This window comes from Rhineura floridana, chromosome 6, assembly GCF_030035675.1.
Source record: "Rhineura floridana isolate rRhiFlo1 chromosome 6, rRhiFlo1.hap2, whole genome shotgun sequence".
Lineage (NCBI taxonomy): Eukaryota > Metazoa > Chordata > Lepidosauria > Squamata > Rhineuridae > Rhineura > Rhineura floridana.
The window spans coordinates 91129977-91144990 of NC_084485.1; the positions used below are offsets into that span (position 1 = coordinate 91129977).

Consider the following 15014-nt stretch of genomic DNA (forward strand, 5'->3'; position numbering starts at 1 on the left):
GAAGATAACAGTCAACGCCCATTGTCCTTTCCCAGCATCTGCTAACTGGAGGCATGTTAGCTCTGAACACGGAGGTTCCATTGAATTATCAATTGTGTTTTCTTTTAGAAGCTGTCTAAGCAAGTCACTTTCACTGCATTTTATGATAGTGGGTTATATAAATTAATTACACTTTGTGGGAAGAAATACTGCCTTTTATATGCCTGGAACCTATTTCTTACCTTGGTACTTCACTGAACCCAAGAACTGCCCTGCTGGATCAGCTTCAAATGTGTGCATTAATTTCTCACAGTATAAACTAGATGGTCTGAAAGTACATGATGCAGGAGGTCTTGATCTGTTCAGTGCCTGGACAGGAGAATGCTGGGACAGGAAGCCAAACTATGAATGCAATAAATGCATCACCATTCTTTGAAGACACAAGCTTTCATGGATTACAGCCCATTTCATCAGGATGCATGAAGTGTTGAGTCACTATGTGCATGGCACTTAACAGTTTGAAAGGTCCCTACCACAAGAGATTGCCAAGCTAAAATAAACTTAGGGAAACAATAGAAGACAGGGGGGATAGAGACAAGGGAACAATATGCAATACTTTTGCTTAGTTATCATTCAGCCTAGGAACAAAGGGGAGTGATTGAAAGGGTTCCCAGAAAAGATGAGGTTTGAAGAGGAACTTAAATGAAATAATTGTGATGGTCAAATGGAGGCCTTCCAGAAGACAGTTCTAGCATGAGGAAGGGGAAATGGGTAGAGTTGTTTCAGGGAGGAAAGACATTTGGGCAACTTGATAATATATTTTTAAATTAACAATATTTTAAATGAACATCTGTAATTGTATAAATGTAAAGTTAGACTAGAATTTGGAAGACTAAGGTTCAATTCTATAATCACTTAAGTAAAATTAAACGGATTGTATTTGCAACCACAGCTGTATCATACCTCCTCAGTTTAGTTAACTATTACACATGTGAGACTGTATCACTCCTATGGAGAAAACATTCAGGAATATTATTTTATTTAAGCTATGCCTGGCATATTCTTGGGCACACAGAAAGAACCTTTTTAACCTGGAGCACTGTATTTAAGTATCATGAATAAAAGTCATGGGCTAAAGATCTCCAGAGTTTTTTTTTTAAACCCAAACCTGTAAACTGTAGTCTCCTGATGCTGAGAAAAAGAAATGGTGGTGGTGGGGAAATAAGAAGCCAAAATGTTAAAAAAAGAGGAGTCTTTCACATCATATGATCAATTCTAAATACAGAAGCAACAAGTTCCTCTGGTATTCCACTGGTGCAGGCACACAGACATTAACGCAAAGTATATTTAAGTTTAATAAAAGCAGGGATTTGTTTAACTCAAAATTTATTCCTTTTGATCAACCACATTTACGCAGGTCAAGACACTGTTCTACCTCCCCACTCAAAGAAAAATTGGGGCTGAAAGTGTGCAACAACCCCGCACCCGCCCTGCTAACTGGATTACCAATGCCAGGATGTCTGTGTTATCAGCTACTCTCCAGCTCTCTTCTCCACCCCACCTCCATCATGAAAGATACAGTTCTGGGCTCGAAAAGTACTGCTAAGCTTTTTATTTTAATTAAAATAAAATAACTATAATGTTCTTGCTCTTATTCCTAATGGAAGTTAATTATCTTGCATAAGCCCATATGGATTTTTCAGATACTTTAAAAATAAATAAGGCCCAGTCCGCTCCATGAAGAAACATTTTGGGGGGCACTTTGCCATCAGGAATTTCCTCTCCCTCTCCGCCCCAGCCAAATATTTTTTTTAGGGTAGTTTGCCGCCACTCTTCATCTTAGTATATATATATATCTGTGATGAACCCAGAAGATGAACAATTAACTCATACAGATATATTGCTGATTTCAAATATTAGTATAAGCTGTCTAGCCACAGAAAAGGAAAAAAAGGATTGTTCTTGCTGTTTTAACCAGGTGTTTGCAAAAAGGAGGGAAATATAACCACCTCAGAGAAGAGCAAAAAGTGGCTTGCAAATGCATGCATCTGATTGGTTGGGGAGGCTCCTCACAGTCCTGCAATAATGCTATGGATCTTTTCAATGCATTTCTGAGTGACTCCTGAGTTTATTCCAAGGGAAATAAAATCAAAATGGAGATTCAAAGTCCCCTGCTCTCTCTATGCTATTCCTACTGGATTTTTTTTCTTTAGATTTTATACTGGGAGACAGGTGGGACCAATTGTGATTGGCTGTACTGTCCAAAGATGATTGGCCAGTATAGGAGAAGTACAGAAATGTTGAAAGTGCCTTTAAATGTGAGGTGATGTATTGAATATGACTGCAAGGGTACAATAATAGGACTGGATTACAGTTTGGTGGGGTGGGGTGGGGTGGGGTGGGGAGGGGAAGGTGGGCAGGCAGGCAGTGTCCCATTTGCATTTAGTGAGGGGCCTCCACTGCCCCCAACCCTCTGGAGCAGATTTCAGTCACCCAGGTAGGCAGCTGCAGACTTCTGTCTTCTTCTGTGTCCGCAGATGCAAGTCGTTGGGCAGCCACTGGAGCTGAGCAGGCAAGAGCGTTTTGGCAGGATCCATCGCTTAGCCCTCACAGCAGCACAGCTGGCTTCACTCAAGGGTCAACTCCCTTCACTCGAGGGTCAAGCTGGTTGTGTCTCAAGAGACACAGCAAAGGTTGAAGTGGATTAAGAGTCTACTGCCTAGGCGGGAAAGGAAGTGCGTGGCTTATCGGTGGATGGGACTCCTCAGAGAGACAGGGAAGAGCAATGGACAGAAGCCCCAGGCATGCTGAGAGCTGGCAGAAGAAGAGGAGAGGCGCTGCTGACAGGGAAGTTTGGGATCTGTTGGACTGGGGGTCCTTGAGGAAATTGAAGACACAGGCTTGCAGCAAAGATAGGCCTTTATTGGTTACATGCGCACGGTCAGTCTCCCTTGAGTGTGGTGCAGCGCTGCAACACAGCACAGCTCGCCTGTGTTTTTTATACATTCCAGAACAAAGACATTAGCATATCCCAATCAGGAAGCTACACATAAGCATTACATAGATGTTACACTGTCTACATTATTTTCTAGCCAAACAGGTAATATTCAGCAAGTTTCATACCAGCACATTTCTACTATGAGCTAATACATTCCAGTGCTAATCCTTCTCAGGCCTTGGAGGGCACAGAGATGTCCTGTACCAGTGTTCTGTTCCCCTTATCCTCTTGAGCCAGTCTGTACCTAGCATGCCATGGATACATCTACGTAACAGGCAGAGATGTCAGTACTGTACCAAGGAGAGGATTTTTAGCTGGCCTGCTATACTATTGTAACATTACACTAATGTTAGCGTATTGGAAGAAGCAAAGACTACCAGGGTTGAAACAATGATCCTCCAACATCAACTCTGTTGGACCGGCCATGTTGTTCGAATGCCTGATAACAGTCTTCCAAAGCAGATACTTTACTCCCAACTTGATGGAAAACGGAGTATCAGTGGACAGCAAAAGAGGTTTAAAGATGTTCTTAAAGCTAATCTAAAAATGTAACATGAGCATCGAGAACTGGGAAGCTTTGACCCATGAGCGTCCCAATTGGAGGCCGGCCATTATCAAAGGTGTTGTGAACTTTGAAGAAGCACGAGTATAGGGTGAAAGGGACAAACGAGCTAAGCGGAAGGCACGTCAAGCAAATCCTCATCATGACCATCTTCCATCTGGAAACCTATGTCCTCACTGTGGGAGGCTGTGTGGATCCAGAATTGGCCTCCACAGTCACTTATGGACCCACCGTTAAAGACCTTATCCTGGAAGACAATCTTACTCGGTCACAAGTGATGGCCATTGAATGAATGAATGTAACATTATAAACCCTATAGTTTTCTAAAAGAATATATTTTGCTTACTGTTTGTATCTAAAAATTCCCCATTACTGCTAAGTAGATCCACAAGGTAGGCTGAGTTTGCTGTGCCTCCTCACAGCCTACAGGAAGGCAAATTAAAGTGGTAGTGGCTGCCAGGCTGAGCCACAAGAGCTCTCTGCCTTAAATAGGGCCATCAATCATAGAATCTCAGGGTGGCTTGAGGGCCACAGGGGGCCCCCGTGAAGTGAATGGGCTTCCAAGGATCTCTCAGAGCAAGACCTCATGCAGTAATGCATAGTCAGTAAAAGAGCATAGGCAGAAGGCAACTGGAGGTTGGCATTCTTTGGTGGGAAGTGGGATAGACTCTAGGTGGTTTAATGTGCCCCTCCCCCCTGAACCTATTGTGGCATGTGGAAGGAGGAGAATGGGAGTTTTGTTGCATAATTGGAAATTCTTACACTGATGGGACACATTAGTTGAGTGATGCCCAATGTTTAATGCTAGACTAGGGGTTCTTAATCTGGGATCCATGGGCAGGCTTCAGGGAGTGTATGAACTGAGTGCAAAAAATCAATTTCCAATGCAATCAAATAAATTATGTGCAAGTGTGTGTATGCACATTTTTCTGGGAAGGGGATACATAGCTTTCACCAGATTCTCAAAGAGATTCCTTGACCCAAAAAAGACTAAGGACCAGTTTGCTAGACCATATCAAAATGACTAAATAATAATGTACTAACCTAGGACTCAAGATGCCTTGTTTTCGAGATGTGAAGACTTCCTGATACAATTGTGAAGCTGTAACAACTTGAATTAACTTTGGTAGCAAAAGGTACATTTGTATTTGAGAACATATGTGGATGGAAGGCCCATCTCTGGGTGATTTGCTGTAGACTACCAAGAGTTTCTGACTTGCAATAGCAACTAAAAGGCTCTTTCCCACCCACCAAAATAATTTAAGTTGCTGTGAAACACATTTGAGGGACAACCAGGAGTTGATTTTTCTCAGAAAGGTCTTATGAGCTTGGTTCTGATACTGATTAAATTCCTGGGTGAGCATGTGCTCACAAGCACCCTGTTCCTTCATTCTTAGTATGTCTACCTACCTTAGCAACTATTTGTATGTTTTTGAGATTCCTTTATATTATATCCCATTTTATATTGGATATTGATCTGACTTTTTTTCTTCTCTTTTTTGGTATTGATTTGTATTTTGTATATGGTTTATTATTCTTTTGTATGGTATTGGAACTTTACTTTGCACAATGTTTTGAAATTATGTCAGATAGTATCGGAGTTATATTTTCTGTACACAGATTCCTTGAATATAAAGCAATTAAGAAATTTACGATTATTATTATGCTGCACCCGGCTCTGAATGGTGGATCCTGCAGGCTTGAAAGCTTGCCCGCCCCTAACTTAAAGAACATGTTGGGGGGGGGAGGGGGAAAGATCCAGAATAGCTGGACAATCACAAGGATGACTAAACAAACCTTAACCAAGCAAGAAGGGCCACTGCTACATCAAAAGGTATACTTTAAAAATCCCTGTATGGTGCGTACCTACCCTAAGCCAAGGATGAAGCCTAAAATAAAGGTAATGCTGTCTTAAAGTAATATTCTGGCTACATGGAATTATTCCCCCCCCCCCGATTATAGGAAACAGTACAGGCCATCATTGGATAGCTTTGCCAACCCCTTGCAAAAGAACATGAACTGAAACCCTATTCCTGTTACATCTCAGTTGACCAACATTTCACAGTGTGTTGTGGGGCCTTCAAGCTGTCTTCATCCTTTTAGGGAGGGGCTGATTTATTTGTTCTACCTTTTTTCTTTGAACGATACACATAAAAATTATAAAACTGCTTTCTTCATAACATAATACACCTGTGCTCTTAATATATTTGTGAGAGAACATAGAATCTTCACTGTTCAGTTTGGATGCACCACCAAAAGAAGATCGTAAATCCATACTGGAGTACTTAGCCACACTGTACTGTTTGCTATAAGTAAAAAAACCAGATGGGCCCATCTTAATATACTTAAACTGTTTTATTCATAATTACAAGCTATTTAGAATTTTTAAACAAAAGTCTATAAATAGAGGCTAACCCCACCTGAACAAGTTATTAAAAGCCTTTTAAAACTTTAACAGTAATGCCATTTAAGCTGACACAGCAGTAGTTTATTTAGAAGCCTTCGAGTAAAAGTTCTGTAATCAGTCAGTAACATGAAATGTAACATCAAGTGATTCAGAACTTTAAGTCCTATACAAGAAAGCTTGTATATATATATATATTTATATGTATAATATATACACACAGATATTGTATTGGTCCACAAAGTATACATTTAACAAAAAAGAAAAATCTATGTAGTCCAGTTAAACATACAATATGCACGATTAATGTTAATACAAAGTTTGGGTAGATAAATTATGAATAATACTTGCAAGAGGTTTTGCTAAGTTACTTTTTTGAGCACATGTTTTGAAATACTCATTTCCTAGTGCAAAAGTTTTTTCAGAACCAAAAACTACCTTCTTCAAAAGTCTCTTGCAGCAGCATCCACAGGCAACTGGAAAGGTTTCAACCTGACAGTGGTAACTGTGCAACCCTTGCAGCAGAAGAAAAAATCATTTTAAAATTCTTTATTTCAGGCACAAATACCACAGGGTTTTTTTTGGGAGGGAGGAGCATCAATTTTTTTAAGGCTGCAGCCTAACTGTGCACATATTGAGCATGGAAGAAGAATTCATTTAGAATGAGTTTAACATCCTGCAGAACAGAAAACTTTAGACAGAACAGGCAATAATTTACTTTCATTAACATTCATTGCTGACTCTGTTACTATAAAGGACATTTTTAAGGTGCAACTATCAGTTGGTATTCAATAAATTATACATAACAGTAACTGACCGTTGTAAACTATGTCTTTATGCAGTTATGTCCTATCCTATTTCAAATTCAGCTGTCAGCTTCCCAGTTTAAGTTGCATATTTCACAGAAGAAATTGGCTCAATTAGCAGTGCAGTGTCAGAATTCTTGACAGTGAACTTGGCCAAATAGTCTAATCTCCCTGGAAAAACCCTAAATTTGCATTTTTAAAAACCTGATGGACAGGAAAATGGCAGTTAAAAGTTTCAGGCAACACTTATTGCATCTGGAATCTAGACTTTTTTTTATTCGATATCCAGTCAAGCAGCAGAGACTTCATTAAAAGGAGAACCAAGGGCATAAAGGCACTCCATGTGCCTAGCCTCAAATTCCATCATCTCTAAAATGTACAACAGGTTCCTAATACGTGTGATAACTAGATGTGAACATTTTAGCAAAAAAACAGGATTATCAGCACAGTGTAGTTACCTTAATGTCTGCCAACTACATATAATTATTTAAACTTTAGTTTGATTGGCTACATGGCCAGTTTTGCTTACAAGGTGAAAATCTATTTTACCATCCAGGCTACCTGGAAAAACTAAAATAATTCAGTATAATAAGAATTGGAAAAATAGTGCTTTTGAAAAGAAAACTAATCAAGACTTAGAACAAGCCCTCATTTTTTTAAGGGACAAAAGGCTATAAAATGCATTTGATGTAGTTACATGCACCTGCACTTTTTATTATCTTCAATACAGTAAGGCATGTATCAGTCCAAGACAGACAGGAACTTGGTTTGAGACATAATTGCTTTCCGAGACCTTAAAAAATGGATTTCTGTGCCTTAGTATTCTAATTTTAAATAGTACAGAGTTGTCTTTTTTGCATTAAAAGAAGTTACTTTGGTGTAATGGTTTATAGTACAGAAGAATCTCAAGATAAATGTAAATGGAACTTTGCTGTATTAAAAGAGAGTAGCCCAATGAGACTGGCGGATATGAAAAAAATACAAATAATATATTGTTGCTCAAAAATCACATTTCCAGGAATTTAAAGCCTTTTGTACTTCCCTGTGCATACATAGCTTCTGATTAGCTTTACACATCCAGGAAATAGGACAAATGGTTGTGGCAATTCTTCATGCTTCTGATATTTCAGATTTACTGAGTGCAATAGCTAGTTCTAAATCTTCTTGTTCTTGTTGCTTCAATCTTGCAAGTCGCTCTTTCTCCTCTCTCTCACTTTCCCTCTTTGCCCATTCAATCATATCTTCTTCAGTAGGATACTAAAATAGAGAAACCACAGATTTGTTAACTGATTGAGCAGGCAAAGGATAAAATGTTTAAACAGGTTTCTGTCTCCAGCTGGTTTAAATCATTGTTAGCCACACTTAGTTTTTAAATAGGTGCTTGGTCTGTATCTATGGTTTATCTGGTTCATTGTTTCATTTGTTTGATTAAGAGGAGAAAAGGGGTACTTTCATTTGCCACAAATACCCAAAGAAAATTGAAAGTGTGCATCTGATTTAGTTTGCTAAAATGTCCACTGTAAATAGCTTGGCTATTGGATATTTGACACAGTTATTTTAAAATGTATTCAGGTTAATTAAAGTGAAAGATTATTTTAAAAATACACTGTTTATTTAAAACCACCCAAACATTTAGAATAGTAAATTTATACTTAAAGAAACCCCTACAAAATAATCAAGAGGATCATGGAATAATCAAGAGCATCTTGTTATTAATCCTTCCTTAAAGCTTACATCCCAGCTCTTCTAAGAAAGTATTTCAAATTACTGCCATGCGACAGAGCAACTGAAGAAATCCCAAGTCCATCACCACTGTAACCTGCCAATTAACAGAGTAGTAAGATTTTAACGTGATTCAGTTTACCAAGGACAAATATATTAATTACATGTAACACACTTCATCTTCTCAGGTGCCGGCAGAGGCCAAGAGTACTTTTACACAGCTGAGGCTGGTGTGCCAACTTTACTTACTCCTTAAAATATCAGATTCAGCCATCATGACAATTGTCTGAGTTACATCTCAGCAAGATCATTGTAGTGTGCTCTATATGGGGGCTGTCTTTGAAAAGTGTTTGGAAACTGCAGATGGTCCAGAATGCTGCAGCCAGATTGCTGACTGCAGAGCCAGCTATGAGGAACATTGGCTGCTGGTTTATTCCCAAGATGAATTCAATATGCTAGTTATGACGTTGAAAGATCCACATAGCTTGGGACCTGGTTGTTTGAAGGCCCACCTTCTCCAATATGAGCCTGCCTGGATATTAAGATTGTTGTGAGGGCCTTCTCTGCATCCTGTCAACATCAGGTTTGTTAATGGAGATGCAATAAATTATATTTTCAATGGCCGTGTCCAGAATCTGGAGCTCTCCTCCTAGAGAGATCTGTTTCACCCCAGTCTAGTGGCCTTCTGCTGGCAGGTGAAGATTTTGTTAAGTCAGACCTCTGGCCTGTTAATTTATGTGTGCTCACTGCTAATAGCAGATGGTTTTATCCATGTCTGCCTTTAGCTGCTTGTTTTATCTATTTTTGATAGTTTTATTATGCTGTATTATGTTTTGCCATTCCTCCTTGAGTGCATAGTTGCAGAAAACCAGGATAAAAACTGAAATAAATACATTGACAGTCAGTGTGGTATAGTGGTTAGAATGTCAAACTGGGACCCGGGAGACCAGGGTTCAAATCCCCGCTTGGCCATGAAGCTCACTGGATGACCTTGGGTCAGTCACTGTCTCTCAGCCTAACCTACCTTGCAGGGTTGCAAGGATAAAATTGGGGAGAAACATGTTTGTACGCCACCTTGAGCTCCTTGGAGGAAAGGTGGGATATAATAAATAAATAGTAGGTAAGTGTGCTCAAATTTTTAGTTATGCTCTCATTAATTTGACCCAGAGAGCTTTTACAGTGTTTTGTTTTTGGGTGTTTTGCTTCTGGTTTGCTATTTGCAATATATGAAATTTAACTGCATGCTCCCTGGAAAAGAAATATATTATCTGTCTTCATTGGGCATTGTACTTGTGCGCTCCTTTGTAGATATCAGCACTGACAGGGGACCGGGGATGTGCCAAGTTGGTAATTTTCTGCTTTGTCCAAGTCCTCTATGCCACTAGGTGCCTCACTACAGTCTCCCCTTTTCTAACAGACTACAGCTAGGGCTAGTCACTCTCTTAAGTCTGCCTCTTGAGCAAGTCAGAGTCTTTGCCACTCTCCCCCATTGTTCTTGGCATTAGGGATGCCCTGTCTGCAAAGCCTGCTGCTGCATCAGCTATCTGGGCCAGCACCCTTCCTCATACTAAAGCTACAACGGAAAAAGCAGCCAGGGCCTTGCTATGTGACAGATTGCCAAGAAAGGAGCTCAGGGACAAGATTTCCTTGTTACACTATCAATTTGTATTTATGAGTCTTGCAATGGATTAAGTATTTCAAACAGTAGCTATGAATATAATGTGAAGGTTGTACTGTTTATTTTCCAACTGCCTAACTGTGACATTAACATTTACTTTGAGAATAAATGATATACTGCACTTTAATATAAAGACATTAAACCCTGAAGCAGAATGTGCACTTACAGTTTAGTAAATAGACCAGGAAACATTCAGAGGCAACAATTATTCATGTGAAGTTAAATATTACTTTAAAGTGCAACTAAGAATATGTTGTAACTGGTTGCATTTGTCCCAGAAGCAAGCAGTAATATACTCTTTTTAGAGAGGCACTACTAACATTAAGATGTGCTTCATTGTTGTTTTACTATATGAAACCCATTTCACTCATTTTAAGTCTGAAATGTTCACTGTTCTTTACAAAAAACAAGTCATTAAAGTTTAACTTGATGCCTCCCCATCCTGTTTACTTACAGCACTGAAATTAGCAAAATTGCTGGTGTCCATCTCTTTGCACACACCAGTGGGAGCAAATGGGTCAGCTTCCTGCTCTTTGGAACCATCACAGCCTGGGAAGGGCTGGAAGGGATCATTCAGTTTAAAGGAATCCGAAGACTCCAATTTGTTGATAGACCTTTTTCCTACATCAAAATAATCACTTTAGCATGATTATGAGTGTGGCAGAAATATTTATCCAGTGTACAATAGGGTTTAGAATACACCATCCCATTATATAACAAAAAACCCCACAAAAAAACCTTAGTACCAGTAGTCATAACTTAATCTGATTTGTAAAATCTTTGAAGTTTTTAAGTGTTTATTGTGTCTGCACATTCTTGCCAATTTTTCCATTCCATAAGTGGGTTCAGTGTGGGTAAGAGCCAGCCCTTTCATTTAGATAAAAAAGAATGCTTATTTTAACCCATTTTAAAACTGGTTTAAACCAGCCTGTTTTATCAAATTCAGTTTGTTACTCAGGAACCAGCTTTTACAATATCACTGTTATGGCAATTTAAAATCACAGCCTCACTTCCAGTTTATGATACCCTGAGAAAAATGATCTAAATTAAGAAAAGCTGCTTAAAATACTGTAAGAGGTATAAAAGTAGAAGTATAGATATAGGAATTAATTGGCTGCTGAATTATTCTTTCTTTGCTCTCTTGCAACCATAATTGCATCTTCAAACCAACCACCACCACCAAAAAATGCTGATTCTTACCAGGTGGGGGAGGACAAGGTCTGGTAGGTGTTCCAGTTTTAGGAGGTAAAGCAGGAGGAACATCTTCATTTTTGGCTGGAGATTCCTCAAACACATTTTTAGTTATGACTACATTGTTGACAGAGCCTGTTGTAGATGAACTGAAGGGATCTTCATTGTTTGCCTTAAAAAGAAAAACAAAAACAGGAAAAGTTCCTGTTTGCATAACTCCTTTCAACATAGCCATGCCTTCCCTACAAGCCACTTTCATTCTTTTCTACCACAAAGCAACAGATAAATTAAAATGCTAAACAAAATCGCAATTCAAAGTGCTGACATGGCTCTGTCCCTCTCCTGGGCGTAGCAGGGAAGTCCTTTGTGCCTAGAATAGAAATGCAGCAGGCTAGTAAACACTTTTACTGGCTAGTAACTTTTGTAGGTTTATTACAAGGTCACAATAGCCACAGATAGTCACATACATGGCTTTCCATGCTCTGTTGCACCTATATAATTTCATAGCAGTTAAGGATGAGGCTGGCTTCATTGCTCTAGAACAGCATGATCACTGCTAGAAAACCAGAAAGGTAATGCTATTTTTGATAATAAACACTTGCTCTACAACAAAAAGCACTATGATTATCATGGATACGGTACAGCTAATTTGCAATGTATGCAAAAATATGTACACCATTGCTCTTTGTTGTCATTGTTCATGTTATGTTTTTATGGAACAAAATTAAATGGTTTTTTAAAAAACCGAATGGTGTGGGAGCAATTCCATGCAGAAAGCCATCTGTGTATAAAGTGGCTTCCATGTGGTTGTAGTAACTTTAATTTTGCAACAGCTATCCCACTTGCTTAGCTGAATACCTTGCTACTGTAAAAGCAAGTCAAATTTAACAGCTTCAGAAATGAACATTCTAAAAAGGATATATAAATCTTTGAATGGAAGGAGAAAGAAAGGAAGTCAGTCAGTCAGTCAGTCAATGAGACTATGCAAGTGCTTATACTCACAATTGGTGTAATTTCTCATTAATTACATTGCTTTCACAGCAACTCACAAAGCATGTAATCTCAGAGCTAATGAGACTCACAGCAGCTGAGAATGGGGAATCAATCCAAGAAGTCATGACCTGTTGATTTATATTCGGCATCTGCTGAAGTTGTGTTTTGTACCATAATATACAGGAGCCTCTAGAGTCTGTTACTACACCAATTTTACGCTTTTTCCACAGGCATTAATCATTTCAAATTACCTTCAACAATGTGCTGAAGTCAACAAAGCCATTTCCAAAAGATTCATTTCCAAACAGAGAGGCAAAGGGATCTGTAGCTAAAATAAGCAAGACATAGAAGAGGTGGAAAGTTAGTTCACTAAACAAAAAAGGCAAGACAGGAGATGAATCTATTTTGTACTGAATCTTTAGGGTCTTACATTAGATATGGGCAACACCTGCTTAGGGCTGATAGCCACACCACCATAAACTTACTTAATATAGGATAGAATTAAACTACAATGTGGTCCAAGAACTTTGTGGAACTAAATCCAGAAGATAGCACAAGTTATTTTTATTCTTGACATACTAAGCCAGCTTGTCATAGTCTGCCAGCAACTTAAAAGTTCAAATTCAAATTAAAAAACATGAGATTTGGTAAGTCTTACAAAATGTCAGTTTTACTTCACTTGTCCAGTCTGTCACAATGAGAAGCACTGCATCTTGAAGATCAAAGGACTGACATCTATTAGGCAGACAAGCAAGAGAATTTGGATATTTAAAAAACTGCCTTGCTGCATCAGAGCAAGGATCCACACTGTTCAGCTATGTAACTTTACAGATGCAGCATGATTCTCTTCTTTGCCCCCAGAAGTAAACTGTAATAAGGGAAGTTCCATAATACTGCTATCTACTCACAGGAAGCAACTATCCAACAGTATCAAAATTAATTCAATGGTTCTATTAAGTGTTGTGTGAACAAGTGCTTCCTGAACAGAGATGACCGAATGTACTAAAATCTAAGGGAGTTGAAACTGGCCAGAAGGCCTAGCTTGTAACACTAGTTATGTAGGTAGAGTGCCAAAAGTAAAAGCTCTCATTGGATATAGCCAGCTGGCTCCCCTTGCAGCCATAGTCAAAGTCACTTCTTTACCTTTTAAGCAGAGACAGAGGAAAAGATTGCTATCAGCACATACTGGCACCCTATGTTTAGATTCCTTTCCATATGACCTTAAAATAAAAAGTTTAGTGTTTCTCTAGACAAGGGTCAAAGTAAGCCTGTGTTCTATACAGCACTAGGCACATTGTTAAAGAGCAGAAGTTTAAAAAGTAGTTTTGCAGGATTCTTACTGGATGTGCAGTATGTAGCTCAGAACCCAAACTGTGTATTAGAGCTGTCAAACATGGGCAAATAATAGTTTAATGGTGTTTGCTTTCATTTTCAGTCTGTTTATTCAGTCAGTATTTCCATCTAAGCACATAGCCTCCAGAGAAAACAGAAATGGCTATAATTATTCTATTTTTTAAAAAACAAAAATTCTATCCCACCCTTCTATCCTACAATAGGGCACACAGGGCAGCTCACAATAAACATTAAAAACATTAAAATAGATAAAAATACATAAAATACAGTTGAGAAATGTAGGAAAGTGATATTAAAAGGGACTGAAGTGGTAAAACTAAGAAGGGGAAAAATAAAATCAGTTTCAGGCTCTACCTTCAGTTCCTCCCAAAGGTTCTCAGGAAAACATCAGGGAGGGAGCAGAGAGGGCTTCTTGGTATAGGTTATTCCAAAGATTGGGGGCCATGGCTGAAAAGGCTCACTTCTACATGCCTGCCAGTCTGACATCTTTCATTCCAGGCACACAGAAGAGACCACAGGTAGCTGATCTTAAATCATGGGCAGGCACATATGGGCGTAACAGGTCTCTCAGGTACACTGGTCCAAGGCTATTTAGGGCTTTAAAGGTCAGAACCAACACTTTGAATTGGGCCCAGAAACAAATTGGGAGTCAGTGGAGTCGATAAAGCACAGGGGTGATTTGATCCCTGCGCCATGATCCAGTTAACATTCTGGCTGCTGCATTTCGAACTAAATGCAATTTTGGAACAGTTTTTAAAGACAGCCCCATGTAGAGTGCATTACAGTAATCAAGTCTCGAAGCCACCAATGCATGTGTCACTGTGGCCAAATGAACTGCTTCCAGGAATGGGTGCAGCTGGTCTAGCTATAGCAGCCATCTGATATTCAAGCAGCAGGGCAGGATCCAAGATTACTCTCAAATTGCAAGCGCGCTCCTTCAAGGGGAGTGCGACCTCATCCAGAACAGGATGCAGCCCTATTCCTGGCACAGTTTTCCCCTTGACCAGCAAAACTTCCATCTTATCTGGATTAAGTTTCAGTCTGTTAGCCCACATCCAGCCTTTCACAGCTTCCAGGCACTGGTTTAGAATGAGCATTCCCCCCCTGCAATCAGGTCGTAGGGAGAGATAGAGTTGTGTGTCATCAGCATATTGATGACATTGTACTCCAAATCTCCGGATGACCTATCCCAGCGGTTTCAAAAAGATTATAAAGAGCACAGGAGACAGAATGGAACCCTGTAGACCACCAGTCAGAGGGTAGAGCAGTAGGCTCCCAGCACCACTTTCTGGGACCTTTCCGCCAAGTAGGAACAGAGCCACCATAGA

General features: G+C 39.3%; 1 protein-coding gene across 2 annotated transcripts in view; it reads right to left on the minus strand.

The window, feature by feature from the left end:
• Positions 1 to 5875: 5875 nt before the first annotated feature.
• EPS15 (epidermal growth factor receptor pathway substrate 15) overlaps positions 5876 to 15014 on the minus strand; it is a 102435-nt gene continuing 93296 nt past the window's right edge. The window contains exons 22-25 of one of the 2 annotated variants that reach the window (XM_061632960.1): positions 12585 to 12661; positions 11350 to 11512; positions 10604 to 10770; positions 5876 to 8006 (exon numbers count right to left, since the gene is read on the minus strand). In XM_061632960.1, coding sequence (XP_061488944.1) covers positions 7860 to 8006; positions 10604 to 10770; positions 11350 to 11512; positions 12585 to 12661 — 554 coding nt within the window. In that variant the 3' untranslated portion in view covers positions 5876 to 7859. The remainder of the gene's footprint in view (positions 8007 to 10603; positions 10771 to 11349; positions 11513 to 12584; positions 12662 to 15014) is intronic. The other variant, XM_061632961.1, reaches the window with a different exon arrangement.